Genomic DNA, 15,248 nt, shown 5'->3' on the forward strand with positions numbered 1-15,248 from the left:
GGTGAATCACATGATAGCCTAACATAGATGAAAGCTGAAAAGCAGAAGCTTTTCAACAGGTTTTCTTGACAAAATTAAAAAAAAAAAAAAGAGATAAGAAAATAAAAGAATTTCATGATACCTTCCAGAACCACTGTATTACTTGATGGTTTACATTGTAGCCATTTTTGTATTTTGTATGTAGTTTCCAATCAGCCACATCCACATCTCCCAGTCCACACATTAACAACTACATAAATAGGAAAAAAATAATAATGATCAAACCAGGGAAAGTGTAAGTCAGTAACATTTACTTCCAGCATATTTTGTTTTCTTTTCCATGATATACTTACCTCCAGCTCATTTTCATCAAAAATTTTAATCAGATCCTGAGGTATTAGTTCAAAAAAGCCCTAAAAAAGGTGAAGGAAGTTTTAAAAATCAAATTAACATTTAAGCAGTTTCGTTTACTAAGAATTATATTTCAGTTGTAGTAAATAGAGTCTAAGCTAAACATCAAATACCAATCTTTGGACACCAGCAGTTCCCTGTGTGATTATAGGACGCTTAACTCTGACATATTTCACATTTCTTTACTGTGCTCCACTCAATGGTGAACATGTAACTTTGAATGTCATATATGTAATATTACTTATACGAATATGGATAAGCCAACTAGTTTAATTTAATCCTATTAGTCTGATCTCATTTTTATTTTTTCAGAATTCATTAAATAATTTGCACTACTGCTAAAGCTGTCAGCCAGGATTGAGAAAGGAGCCAACTTTTCAATATGAATTAAACATCTCAGTAAACATTTACCAAAATTACTTAAGACTGAGAAAATTCAGTAATTTCCACTGCCTTTTTTATACCTGTAACAAAGCTATCTATGGGTCTTTAGGATGCCACGTTCTAAAAAATTTTTATTGAGATTATATGCTACAAATTCTAAAAATGCCTTTTGTATTTAAAATTATACCTCTTTAAAGGCTGCCATTTGTTTCTGTACTCTGCTCACAAATCTCCACTGTATTACAAGACTGTAAAAAAAAATTGAACATTGTAAATAAAGACAATTTATACACAAAACAACTTGATTTTGTTACTATAGCCAACACATAACCCCAATTATTAGAGGGGCTATCCAGCAAGATACATTGCACGGTGACCACTACTTACTGAATATAGTCTCTCTTGTTCTTGTTGGTTACAACTATTTCTGATCCACCACTTTTCAGTTCATGTTGATGGGTCTAAATGTGGTACATAGAATTAGCCTTATGTGAGATACGTATGCAACAATTCATGCATTAATATTAGGTAAATTAGGTAACTTTGAATACAGAATTTGAAATCTATGAGAAACAGAACCAGTTTCACAGGTCACTTGAATAAATGGATTTTTTTTTTCCTAATGCATTATTCAGGGATACCAGACAGGGATACAGTGTGGCAATGTTGATTTTCTTTGACCTGCTTCAGTGATAGGAGCTGCTCTTTAATTTGTACACAGGTTTTCAGTAGTGCTGGCTTCAATAACTGCACATCCAACGACCAGGCCTTTTTTCCAAATTTCCAGAAAAAACACTTACAGAACAGTTCCAGCCATTGCTCCAGTAAATAAGTGAATCTATATGCGTATCAGTTACTGAATGATTCATACCACCAGAACCTCAGTAAACAAATACCTGATTTTCCAATTTATTACAAATGCACTTTTTCATGCTCCTACTCGGGCTGTACTTTAGTTACACAAGACCGCAAAGGCTTAAATCTCTCTGGCACCTGTAAGTTAGAAATACTATAGGTATTCCTATGTGACCTGCATCTTAGGCAGCATTCTATGTAACACTATACTGGTTTATTCCATAGTTATCTTGCACAGCTTAAAATAAACAAACAACCCCCCCCCCACACACACACACACTATTATTACCTCTGAGGGAAATTTACAACTCCAGTCATTTCCAAAAGGGCACATACTTTCAGTGAATCATGTAAGAACAATCTATCCCCTAGATTAAGTAATGGGTATATGGACATTTTAGTCTTAGTTGCGTTCACAGAAACAGCAAGCTACATTTTAATGCAAGTATTAAGAAAAAAGCATAAGCTATTGTTTTTAAGGCTGTGCTTATTTCCAAGTCACGTCACTGCCAGACTAACAAAGTGCTGAATGAGTATATGCCAGCTGAAGGAAGAAGCTGAGTAAACAAACCAACATGACTGAATTGTGAATTATTTTTTTTAAGGTGTTCTTAATACCATAAAGATAAAATCAGCTAATTTCACAGGTCAAGTGTTTTGTTTCATTTGTCTATTCTGCTTAACATAAGCATACTAACCTGTCCAAAAAGTTCTTCATCAACTATAAATCTAAGGTCCAGCTCTGCTGGATCATTTTCAAGAATCCATCTCAGAGAATTGTAATATTCACTATCCTAAAAGAGAAAATTACAAGTTTAATGAATGAATACAGAAGATTTATCTGAAGTAGGCACAGCAAAATCAGTTTTTCTTAAATTAATACCAACTGGATTAAAAAACTTCTGGTCTTTTGCAGACCAAGTGCAATAGTGATATCATTGTATTTAACTGTCAAAGCCAACAACAACTACTTCTCTACTAAAGGGAGAAGAATTGTGTTTCAAGGACCTTGAAAAGCAGATATATCGGGAAAGCTTTTAGCAATGAATCCTCAACAGATTAGCGTGTAGCTTAAAATTTGGGGAGAAAATGTGAAATAAGAACATATTTAAATGTATTTTATATATGACAAATATTTTTCAAGCATAAACTATAGATCAGATTTTCTCCTGTTTCTTTCATTCACTGTTGTCAATATTCTCATGGGGACATGACAAACTAGAACATAACATTCCCTTTCCAGATATGGTACTACATGATGGGGTCTGGTCTTTTGCATTAGGAAAAGCTTCTGTTTAAAGAAGCACAGATGTACAGGACAATGATGGGAAACCTTTCAGTGTTTGGTGTCAGGTTTAGTTTTAGAAGAACTATGATAGTCTAACTACTTTGGTGCCAAAAGGTGGCACTAATATGAATGGTGTTCCAGCATAGGCCTTTGAAGAGGCCTATGAGGTTTACAAACTTATGTAATGCCTAGCTGGTGCCTGAGTATTTATTTTACACATATTTGAGCTCACAACTTCAACAGCTCTGATGTAGACATTCCTGCTACAGTACAGCTCAAAGAAAAACAGCCAAATAAAAAGAAATTCCGTCAGGATTCAAACTGGATGCACAAGCTAGTAATTCTGAAAAAGACTGCTCAAATTTAAGTATGAGAGGAGTGCTGCCAGTTTGACAATAATTGTATTTAATCATTAATGTCTCAGCCTCAGGAATTGTTGAGAAATATACTTAGTTGGTTAGTTATTAAAACACAATAACTTGCGCTTCATAAAAGCACAGTTACTGTAGGCATCAGGAACAAAAGATGGAACAAATAAATACTTGTTTCCTTTACCAGATACTAACTGCTCAAATTTGAGTAACAGGTTAAAGAGATTGAATAGAGAATCACTCTGCCACAGCTGCTCCAGGTAAGAACCATTATCAGGGAAACAAACAAACAAAATTTAGCAAAAGGCTGTTTTCCTCTGAAAATAGTATACTGAATTACTAATAAATATTTTCAACCTCTAGAAGTTTGAGTAATATGTTTCTGTTTAATAATCAAAATACAAAAACTAATTTAAAAAACATGGTGGCACAGGGATCCCTGAGATGTTAGTATTTATATTTAATTCTAAGAATCTTACTGTCAAAAATACATTTAGCAATTTCATAAAGTTTAGCATCAAGTTTTCAGTACAGCGTAACTGACTTAGAACAGAGTTTAGGCCTGTCTGTTTTCCACTGTAAGTTTTAATTCCTATGCAACTTAGTTTTATTAAGGCTGTATCCTAAAATTTCCTTGAATTGTGCACTTTCAACTTTCACAATGTCATTAATGATATATAGGAAAAACTTAACATGAAAACCTAACGTACGAGATAGGTAAATTACATACCACAGACTCCATATCATGAAGTGTTATTGGTTTTTGTAGCATCATCTTGTAAAATGGACGAATAAAAAAGGCTTTAAAGAAGAACAAACAAATTGAACAGTAGGTAACAAAATTCAAGATGTGCACAATATTAATCTAAACATAAAATAACATAACATAAAATAAATACTAACCATCCAAAAGTTTTCCATGGTAAACAGCCATTCCAGCTACTCGACCTATAAACTTGAAATATGAAAGATGATCTTCATTGCAGAGTCCAGAGTTTGGGTTGATCTGCAGAGTATAGTTATCTCTGAAGTTGAGGGAAGCAGCAGGAAAGAGAAACAAAAACACAAATTTTTGTATTATTAGAATGGTCCCACATTAGAAGATCTGAAAGGTATCATTAATTAAATCAGATATAACTTTTCATTAAGTTAAAGAAAAAAAGTATTTGGATTAGGAAATAACTAACCCAATAATTAACTAATACTCACTGGAAGATTCTATTAGCTTAGCAGAAGTAGAAGTTTTTAATCACCACAAACTACCTTTGAATGTTAGAGATATATCAAAGAGAAGTGCTTAACTCTGATTAATTTTAAAGGAGTCAAAATAATATTCTCAGCATTATACGTTAAATATTGGCTCTTTGTACTGTAAATAGTGGATGGTTGCAGGTGTACCTTTGTGTATGTAAAGGTGACACAGCTTACAGCTGAAAAAAATACTGGTATTGTTTCCACAATACTCTCCTGACAATACTAGTTACAGAGTATTTCATTTATTATCAACTAAACCCTCACATGGCTTAGGAGGGAGAAGAAAGGAGAAAAAAAAAATCAACTCAATTCTCAAAATACACAGGAGAAACAGAATCGATCTCCTTAACTTAAGTCTTCTGGACCTGCATTACTTACGTAGCTGAATATTCGAACAATCCATAATAAGGATTAAACATTTCCTTAGAGAGAAGGAAGAACCATTCCCTGGCTACTCCTCCATAGTCTAAACCTTTTTCACCATCAAATTCAATCCAGAGTCTTGCTTTAAGGAAATCTGCTCTCTTTACAGCTATAATTCTTCTATAAGAATCCTCAAGGATTGTTGTGCGATGAATTTTCATTTCAAATCTGTTCGGAATATCACTCTAAAAAATAAGAAACAAAAAGCAATAAGAAAACAGAATGATGAGACAAAAAAGTATTCCTACAATATTAAAGAAAAGACAACCTACTTAGCATTTGAAGTCACAGGAACAAGCCACAAGGTTTCTATTTACTTTCATATACAAAAATTTTTAAACAAAGAAATATCCAAGGAGCTCATAACTTGCTGATGAGCTTTCAGATCAAGCCCCCTATAAACCTGGGATAAAACTTTGCTGAAGTATTAAAACATTACATGAGAACAGAATATATTCTTAATATCACTTGTTTTCAACCAGTTTACTTCAGCAATTACTTTAGGCAAAATTCAGAAATTCATAAAAATGGAATAAAGTTTCAACGCATTTTGTCAGATTACAATGATGCAATGGAACTCAATATATTTCAGATTTCACTAGTCATATGTTGCATAGAAATAATGGATTTTTGAATACAGAAATGCCCAAATTAGGGAGATAAAAAGGGAATGCTGCCTTTAAACCTAATGCTTATTTATATCCAAAACTTGCTTGGTCCAAGATACAAACAAAAAATAATTAAGTTGGGGTGATTACAGTGCATTATGTGACATTTTCTAAACTGCAAAATAATGTACAATACTATATATCAAATTTACAAAGTGGCTGAAATACACAGGTCTTTTTCATCATGTCAGAGAGCAAAAGAGTACAATCAACGTTTCAGAAAAGTAAAATTAATTTCTAAACCTAAATGTAACTGATTAAAATAGTATTCAATAAGTCAATCTCAATTTAAATCAACTTATTACTTTAATTACCATTTAGATAGTTGTGAATGTTTAAAATGCAATGGTAATGTACGGTTTACAATCTACAAGTGTATTTCTTAAATTGCTACAATTATATTGTAGGCACGAGCTGTCTACCACTTCTCAGATTAGGGTACTAACATTTGAATAGATGGTAAGCTTGTTTTAATTATGAACACAAAAAAAATAACTCTGTATGTAATTACATACAATTTACAGGTCAGCTCAAAGTATGTATGTTTCAGAAAGGCTAGAGACAAATTTGGTAGAGACAAATTTTGACTTCCAAAAACTATTATATGCTGTATCAGAGATTTCCGAATTTTTCTGATGACAGGCTACTTCTGGGCTAACTTTTTAATCTTTTAAAATTTCTGCTTTTCAATTAGATTGCTTTCAGTCTCACGGCTCCATAGTCAAAAACCTCACTGTTAGATTAAACACTAATTGTAATCAAGTTGTTGCTTCATAAGTGTATTTGCAATCAAAAAGTCCTTCTAACATTCTCTAAGCAGGTTAGAGAAATTCAACTTATTTTTACTGTAACCTAAGCTTTCCTATGTGTAGGGGCACACATCTCTTAACCTTCTGCTAGACTGCTGCTGATTACTAACCTGTTTCTTCAATTTCTTTCTGAAGAACTCATATTTCCTCTTATAGTCTCTGGAGTAAGGCACAGCCTTAAAAAAAAAAAAAAGAGAAGAAAAAAACCTGAAAAACTGCTTCAGATACTCTAACAATTAATGTAAGAAACCAGTCTATATTTGTAAAACATACAAAATATGTTAAAGTTATGAGAAAACAAGAATACATATTTTTACTAAGTATGAAAGGTATTTTCAATGTATCAGTCTATGGACAGTTCAAAACATCTGAAATGAGAAGTACTGCTTTTTTCAAAACATTTGTTCTATCAGTTCCACAGAATTTATTCTGTACTTCACTATTAACTGATGTAACTGATTAAAATCATTGATTTGCCTAGATCAAAGTGCCCAAATGTCTGGTGACTTATATAATCTTTCCTTGCTGTATCATGAGAAACCTGGCTACAAACACCTCTATTTTCCATGGACAGAGAAGATTGTTTACATATGTGGGCTATTAATAAACACAGATATCAGTTGAACACTAAAACCCATCTATAATTATAATGTGTACCATCTTTGCAATTAGTCCTGGTAATTTTGCACTTCAGATTAAGTATCAAGGCTACATAATTATTTTTCCGCTGGAAATTAATTTCATTCTTTTTAAAGCCATTTTCTTGTTGCAATGATTTTTATTACTAGCATTTAGCGACCACTTCCACAAAAAGCCTTGTGAACAGTCTTTCAAGAAGTAAAAATGCCTTGTTCAAATATCATGAAGTTTTGTCTTCTAGACCAGGGTACCTGATAAATGATAAGTGTTTGTTTGGATTCTATTACGCAGTTTTCAAGAGTATGATTAAAGCTACGTAAACAGAACTTACTGGTCCAGTTATTGCCACATTCTGCAGTCGAGGATCCTCCCATTGTGTTTTCTTTGTATCTGCAAGGTATTTCATAATTTGTTACGCTACTTTAGGTAACATTAACTAATAAAATTATGAGCGGTAGGAGAACAGTACATTGTACATACTGTGGTTTATGAAGAATACTCTTCCATCTGTGTGAGTTCTCTCTTCCCAACCTGGCTGTAAAAAGGAGGCACTTTTAATATAAATTTCTAACCATACAGTTTGCATAGAACCCAGGTGATCTGCAGTTGTGGGGATTCCCCCTGTCCCCCATTCCCCCTACTCTCAACAGTGGAATTCAAAATTTAGTGTTTTTGTTTGTTTGTTTTGTATGAAAAAAGCAGGCTGCATTTTTTCATGTACAAGTTTTAATAGTACTAGTTAAACTAAATTGTTATACCTGAAAAACAAATAAAATGGTTTACTTACTGGTAATGGCCCTAGATCTACTGGATCTAAGGAAGTTTTTCTCCTCAGATGAGCAGGAATTTTCAGTCTTGGATCTTCCTTTGAAAGCAAAATAACAAGCATGTTAAAATTGTTTTGAGGTTTGTGTTGTTTTAATTTTGTTTTCCTCCTTGTTAATATTAATGTAAAGAACATGCCTAGGACCAACAGTATAATTCTTGCATATTCTACAGCTAGGCGATTCCCTGGGGATTCTTAGCCTTCTAGTACTTTACAATCATAATCTTTTACTCAAATTTATTCAAATTCTCTCACTTTTCTAAATATCAAAAATTCCATCACTCAACTCAGTTTTTGTGTAATTGAGAAAATTAATCTTTCCAAAGGCTTTCTGGGACATCTTGTGCTTTTATTTTATTTATTTATTTATTTATTTATTTATAATTTTATTTTGTGGTTTGTGTTTTGGGGGGTGGGAGGAAAAGTATTTGTATTAAGTGATGTCTTTCCATAATCCTGAAAAAATTAACATTCACTTTGAATCAGTTTCACGTATTTCTTTATATTTCCCTTTCACCCAACAGTAATACTGACCTACTTTTCAAATGCTTAAGACAATCTAATAGCACTGACTAGTGGTATCCAGCGCCACTCCGTGGAACCGTAGCTGTACAACACCCTCATCCATATTGCAGCTGCACCTGACCTGCTTCAAGAATTCACAGAAATTTGCATTGTGTGCTATACTGCGTGCGACAGGCTCAAGGTAATGGATTTCTTGCTGGAAGATAAGTACAAATCTGATTTCTATGAGCAGTGCATATAAGCTATCACAGTTCTACTGCTATAACAGAAATGTCATTTAGAAGATGCATCTGCAAAACTCATTCCCATACACGTTTTCCTCCTTCCAAGCTAAACTTTCAAGTGATAATACAGTCTGTAAAATTCATGATGTTCTACTCAGGAAAAGTATTTTAAATGACTTTGCATTTTTGTCTCATATGCTCCTTAACAGAGACAACACAGCTATTTTGCCTGAATGTGAGATGTCAGCCTCACAACACCATCTTTGCTGACAAGTCACATCCACATTTGTTTGTTTGTTTGTTTGTTTTAAATAAAAAAAGATGCCAGCAATGAAATCTTGACACTGAAGAAATATTGCTGAAAGCAGCAAAACTTTGAACTGAAAGGAACTAGAATTTTGGTCCATGAAAATAGTTTTCCATTACCCATGTTGTAGTTTTGGTGTTGTGGTCAATAAAGAATGGTCTCCCATTGGGTGCATGTCGAACTTCCCAGCCCTTAGGGAGAAAACCTTGCTCCATTTCAGGCTGCTGATTAGAAGACTGTTGTGGTAAATCACTTGATGTTGCTTGTGGTTGTCTTGCTACAGAAGTACTTTGTGCAGTCGACAACTGACTCGCTTCCACAGCAATCTATGGATAAAAGACAAAAAAACATAAGCCATTTAGGAGCAACGTATTTTTTCTGTTAAGGTACCAATATTTCTTGACTCATGAAAGCAGTTGCATAAAGCAAATGCCAGACAGTACACAGATTTGCTTATCAACAACATTAACTAACAATTGCAGATAATGCGATCAGAGATTAAGTTTTCCAGGCTTCTCCAACAGCTACCACACTCCAGAAGGCTTTCCTGGTACATTAACTGTAGAGTGACTTGCTGTAAGTATTACTATTCCTAGCTCTAGTTGCATTCTCTCAGATATTTTATGTGGTGCTTTATCATTTTATGCCTTTCAAATATTTTATTTCAAAGAGATCTCTAAACTTTACTTCTATTATGTGAGGTGTTTAAAAGGTTGCATGAGTGAAAACATCAATAATTAGAATACAGAAAGTACCTGTACAACTGGTTTTATCCAAGTAGTAGTTCTAGAATTGTGATCTATATAGTATGACCTCCCTTTTTCATCTTGTCTTTCTTCCCAGCCTGGGGGTAATCCAGACGAAGTAGGCAGTAACTAAATATTAATGATAACAGAAGAACAACGGTTACGAAAACTATGAAACTGACTAGGAAAAGGTTTTCCTCTACTGAATTAAACAAAAAACAAAACAAAATAAAAAAAACAGTAGGCCCATGATTTACTATCAATTGGATAAAATGGAAGAGAAGTACTGAAATCCTTACTGAAGTATGAAGTGACCGAATCATTTTACTCATTTATTTTTAATTCAAGCTGCTCATCTAAAAGCAGTAAAGGAGTAAAAGGATTCGAGGTTTAGGCATGGCCGATCCAGCCCAGTACTTCTGGCTAGGAACTCATTGCAAGTTTGCAGTGTCACCATGAAAACGTAATAGAGGAATGGCAGTACAGCTTTTATTACAAAGCAAGCAATTTTAAAAACAAAATGTCATGGGAGGATGACTTCCTTCTGCAAGCTCAATTCATGCATTAAACTAATGTTAAACTGAAAATATGAAGTTGGAAGAAGGAAGCTTTACCAATGAACTACGATCTTGCTAGACTCTCATAATTGCAATTTGTACAGGACAGCTACCAGAAGAACATTATACATAGCTAAAAAAAGTTTTACATCCTCCAACTTCTGTGCTACACAAGCCTGTGTTTTTTGGACAATGACATACCACTGGATGTGCAGGTTGCTCTTCAACTCTGTATGTTTGCAGACTACCTCTTCTGCCAGAATGGTTCTTGAAGTATGGGAGAGAAATGACATTAGGTGTTACTGTAACTTTAAAGATGACAGCAAACAGTCAACAAGGAATACCACACTTGAGAATATTATAGTTTTCATCTTGAACAAAGTGTCTGATTTGTTTTGAAACACCCATTTAATATAACATTTTGTAAACTAATACAACATTACTAGAAATATTAAGTTCACAGTGTCTATTGTAACTTCAGAGAAAATTTTTTAAAAAGGTTTGTGAAACTTCTGAAAACAATAGACATTTTGGCATTTAAAACATTAGTTACTTGCAACTAGTTTTATTACAATTGAATTTACAATATAGAACTTAGTGCATTATCTTGTAGTAGACTAAAGCCTATGATACATCAGAGCCAACACAACTTTACAGAGAGCAGGTTAAATCAATAGTAAGATATGAGAGTCTGAGACACCCGCTTTCCAAGAAAGGTGATTCAATTCCTGTAGTTTGCATAGGCACATGCTTTTCTGCCTAGAGGTATTTTTTAGATCTCATCTGCAACTGTACTTCATCTTGCTCCAGAAGTTCCAAAATTACTTAAAGGTTTATTCCCTATCAAAGTACCCTTATTTCAAAGAAAAAGCATGTTTTCAAATTTCTTTTTTGGGGAGTGGGGAAGGTGGTGGAGGTGAGGAGATGCAAGACTGTCAGTTCTAATTGGCTGTTGCAAATAACTTGAACATCTGCTTTGTCCTGTGCTTAAGCTGAGTACACATCAAGTCTTGTTGCTCTCATTTTGCTATTGCCAGAAACATTGGAGACGCCTTTGCACAATCTCACACACACACACAAAAATTACCTTCAATTCATACTAGGAACGGCAATGAGAGCATCACAAAAACTGATGATTTCACCTCTGTAGGCTTTCCTCAATGGACAGTGGTTTTCTTAAGTCATGTATTTATATATATCAGTTTACAAGGCCGTTTGTGAGGTTCAAGTTTCACAAGACAGCTGAGCTTATTTAATTGCTTACTGCCACCAAAAAGACAAGTCTTGCTCCTTGCTTGCAAGTCTTGCTCCTCCTGCTACTTTGCCTTTGCTGGTATAGCATTTATTAGACAACCTAGGGTGCTGTTCCAGCTTGCTAAAACAGCAAAAAACAGAGTTGGAGAGGAAAAGTGTTTTCTGCTGGTTTAGCCACCTGAACGGACCCACTAGGAGGTCAGACAGGTTTCACAGTTGGAGCAAAGGTTGTAGAACTGAAAGAGTGAGGTCCCCTTTTCACTGCTATGTAGTCCTCAGGTTTACTCAGCCCAGTCATAAAACGTCATTCCAATATTCATAATGAGAAATTAGTTATTTTTAAACTTGTCCTAGGGGAAAAAGTTAACAGCACAGAACTATTCCCCTAGATATCAAGATAATCATACACAGCTTTTTTTATCCGTGCTTTTCAGCAGTAATCAACCCAGCATAATACTAGAATAAGAGGTAGATTTAGAAGCTCAAAAATAGCTGACAAGTCTGTTTTAGTTTCAGGCAGAAATTCCTGTTCCCTATAAGTGAAGTGGTAAACAATAAAATGGTTGCCTAAATGGGCTTCTATTGTAAAATCACTCTTTATTTCTCAACATCTGTGATAAAATTAAGTATATATTAATTAATACACAGTATTCATGCACCTACTTCTAGCAGTAGTAACATATTGTGTAAAATATTCTAAATATTTCTATATGAACAACAAGAAAAAGAATTTACCATGTAGGCTGTTGATTGGCCAGTAGCCGAACTTCCAGAGGTAGTAAGTCTGGTATTCAACTCTTCTGCAAGATGAGTCTGTACATCACAATTATTCTGTGGGAGAGGTATTTGAGGGTTCTCATTGCTATACATTGTTGCCTCATCTTCAGTTATAATTTCCCAGCTCTTTAAATAGAAAACAGAGGAAAAAAAAACACATTTTTAAGAGTAGGTATAAGTTACTGATATTTAAAACAAGTTTTTTGACTAAAGTTAAAAACCTACCTGCATTTCAGAAATATTCAGAAATATTTGTTTTTACCTCAGGGGAATCTCTGTTGTCTAGATTTTCAGTATCCTCTGATATCTGTCGTCGATGAGTGAATGCGTGCTGGGCTTCCAACTGCATGTTACCCATATCTGCGACAGCTACATTGTCCCTATTGGAAAAAATAAATAAATAAATAAATATATATATATATAAACACACACACACATATATGTATCAGCATACATAGTCATTTCATCTTCCGACAACGAAAACATACATTATAGTCATTTTGGAAGAAAAAAAGAGAAGCAGTCACGAGCTATACAGATTAATGTAATCTGTTTAAAGAGAAGTATTCATGTTGATAGGAAGTGTAAGTAAAACTGAAGAGCCAGATAGCATTTCAGGTATTGTTTTTGTAATTCATATGCTAAGGGACAAAATCTGGAGGGAAAAAAAAGAATTTCTTTCCATTACTATGATTATGTCTTACAATTATGACCAGTTCCAATTTGAGTATCAACTTCCAGAGAGCAGGAAGGGTGCTGTGCAGTTAAATTGACCACTAGTCAATGACCATTACACATCGGCTTGAAGATTAAAATGTCAAAAGGTCTCTACTAATTTTCAAGTTATATATTTTCCAGTTCCCCTTGCTTTCAGTGTTGACTAAAAATTAATATGAGGCTTGAATTTTCAGGACAAAAGACTTACTGAGCAGTTGGTCTTTTCCACTGTGTTCTCCTGAATTCATGATTGACATAATAGGTCCTGCCGAGGATGTCTTGCCTTTCTTCCCAGCCTGAAGGCAGTGGAGGAGATTCCTGCTGCTGCTGTTGTGGCTGGTTAGCAGCATCCGGTTGGTCCAATATAATCCACCCAGGCTAAGAGGTACAATATTAACAAATTTTAATTAATATTGACAAAGTTGAAAAAAGTATTCCAATTTATTAAGTCACCACCTTTTTAAGGTGAAGTCCTACTATATCTTGGGCTCTTAGTTTTATTGTGTATATTTCTCAAGAAATGAGAGAACAAGTGATGTGTGCAGAAGTCATATTCTTAAAAATCAAATTCCTTAAACACATTAGCATTAAGAGTTCAGGAAAATAAACAGGATTCATGGAATACTGTTTTGTTTTTAAATAGTTTCATACACATGCTGCAACATACTAGTCAGATGAGCATAATACTTTGTAACAGAAGAAGTGATTATGCTAATTGGAGTAATTTAAGGTCTCGAAAAGAGATCCACTGATCTAAACTGGATGTGCTTACTAAAGATTCCAAAGTAAAACAGTTAAGATCAGAAGTATGCCTATAAATGGGAGAAAGGTGAAATTCTAAAACAAGCAATGTCAGTGTCTGGCTGGCTACACTTAAATTAAAAAAAAAAAGAACGTTAAAGAGCAGTAAAAATACTGGGCATTGATACTGCCATTAATTCTAAAATAAGAAAGGTTACATGGAAATATGGCAACACAGTATCAGAACAAAATCAGAAGTCTAAGGTTTTTCCTTTTTAGATACACTGACAAACCACTCCTTTATTTAGCAAAGCTGCAGTCAAAAAACCTATTTTATGCAGATTTAGAGCAAGATACAAGCAATAGGATTTAACTGGTTTGTTTATAAAAATAATGTTTACAGCTTAGTGATTTCTAACATTCATTTTTATGGTAACTACTCTGACTGTCTGAAGACCAACCATTTGCTAGGTTTCTCAGCAATAAATACATCTTTTACCACCTCCAATTCTTCGGCCTGTTCTGTGGTTTCTTCTTCAGATCCATTGCTTTTAGGTAGGTAAGTCATTTTTAATCTAAGGTGGCCTTTAACTCTTGACTTATGGCTGCAGGAGAGAAAGAAAAATAACTATTCTTACTGTGCACTTGTGAAGTTGTTACCTAGGAATAAAATAGCTAAAGAAAACACAGCTGGAGGATTATTCTGAAGCTTCTCAGCACAAAGTTGACTTTCTATAGTTTTTCTTCGAGTTCTGTAATGGTACCAAATTTTCAAAGCTTCAAAATACATTCAATCTAAAATCAAAAAATGCAGAATACTTCAGAATTACTATTTCTGCTAACAATGTGGCTGACAAAGATCTACAGATTCCCGTATCTTCTGATCTTATTTCTGAATTGGAAAGCAGTATCTGAAAAACGTTGACAAGCATTTTACGTATTTTTTTCTAACAAAGATTGCTATGAGTTCCTCAGATTTAAGGTTAAGAATATATATTTTTAAAACAAACATCAAGTGTGCAACACTTAACATCGAAGCATTACATATCGTTTAAAAATTCCTTGATTCAAATCACAGGACTTCTTAAAAGTGAGAAGCTTTTCGATTTGAGCTTTGTTATTTAAGGTCACATGAAACTGTATGTGAAACACGCAAAGAGAGACATCTTTTAAAGGAAAGCAAAAAAACAATTTCAAGTTGAAAGAGGATCTAAACAAATGCCTTTTAGTAGAATCACAAGTATCTTGCTCCATTGATTTTTAAATTTAAATAATGAAAAAAAAAATTAAATAATGAAAGCATGAAAACCTCGACAATATTTATGTACATACCAGAACTTATACAATAGCATTTTTTACATATGAAATTAAGAATTTTGAGGTGGTATTTACTAACCTTCTTGGATGAAGAACAAAATCCCTAAACGTATATGGTCTCTCCATACTTGGGTTTTCTGTCTGGAATAAGAGAAGTTTTTTTTAAAAAAATCTGT

At 33.8% G+C, this 15,248-nt stretch overlaps 1 protein-coding gene across 4 annotated transcripts in view; it reads right to left on the bottom strand.

Annotated features, from left to right (window-relative positions):
• NEDD4 (NEDD4 E3 ubiquitin protein ligase) overlaps positions 1-15,248 on the bottom strand; it is a 54,461-nt gene that overhangs the window by 5,748 nt on the left and 33,465 nt on the right. For all 4 annotated transcript variants that reach the window (XR_005268606.2, XM_038184986.2, XM_038184987.2 and 1 more), the window contains 20 exons: positions 15,152-15,213; positions 14,258-14,360; positions 13,223-13,392; positions 12,560-12,677; positions 12,256-12,423; positions 10,468-10,533; positions 9,719-9,838; positions 9,083-9,289; positions 7,869-7,946; positions 7,562-7,616; positions 7,413-7,471; positions 6,553-6,618; positions 4,921-5,150; positions 4,192-4,313; positions 4,019-4,089; positions 2,328-2,423; positions 1,162-1,235; positions 962-1,022; positions 333-392; positions 122-229 (listed from right to left, as the gene is read on the bottom strand). Coding sequence is in view for 3 of the 4 variants with exons in the window: in XM_038184986.2 (XP_038040914.2) it covers positions 122-229; positions 333-392; positions 962-1,022; positions 1,162-1,235; positions 2,328-2,423; positions 4,019-4,089; positions 4,192-4,313; positions 4,921-5,150; positions 6,553-6,618; positions 7,413-7,471; positions 7,562-7,616; positions 7,869-7,946; positions 9,083-9,289; positions 9,719-9,838; positions 10,468-10,533; positions 12,256-12,423; positions 12,560-12,677; positions 13,223-13,392; positions 14,258-14,360; positions 15,152-15,213 (2,094 nt within the window). In the remaining variant the exon portion in view is untranslated. The remainder of the gene's footprint in view (positions 1-121; positions 230-332; positions 393-961; positions 1,023-1,161; positions 1,236-2,327; positions 2,424-4,018; positions 4,090-4,191; positions 4,314-4,920; positions 5,151-6,552; positions 6,619-7,412; positions 7,472-7,561; positions 7,617-7,868; positions 7,947-9,082; positions 9,290-9,718; positions 9,839-10,467; positions 10,534-12,255; positions 12,424-12,559; positions 12,678-13,222; positions 13,393-14,257; positions 14,361-15,151; positions 15,214-15,248) is intronic.

Source organism: Anas platyrhynchos, chromosome 11 (genome assembly GCF_047663525.1).
Source record: "Anas platyrhynchos isolate ZD024472 breed Pekin duck chromosome 11, IASCAAS_PekinDuck_T2T, whole genome shotgun sequence".
NCBI classification, from domain to species: domain Eukaryota; kingdom Metazoa; phylum Chordata; class Aves; order Anseriformes; family Anatidae; genus Anas; species Anas platyrhynchos.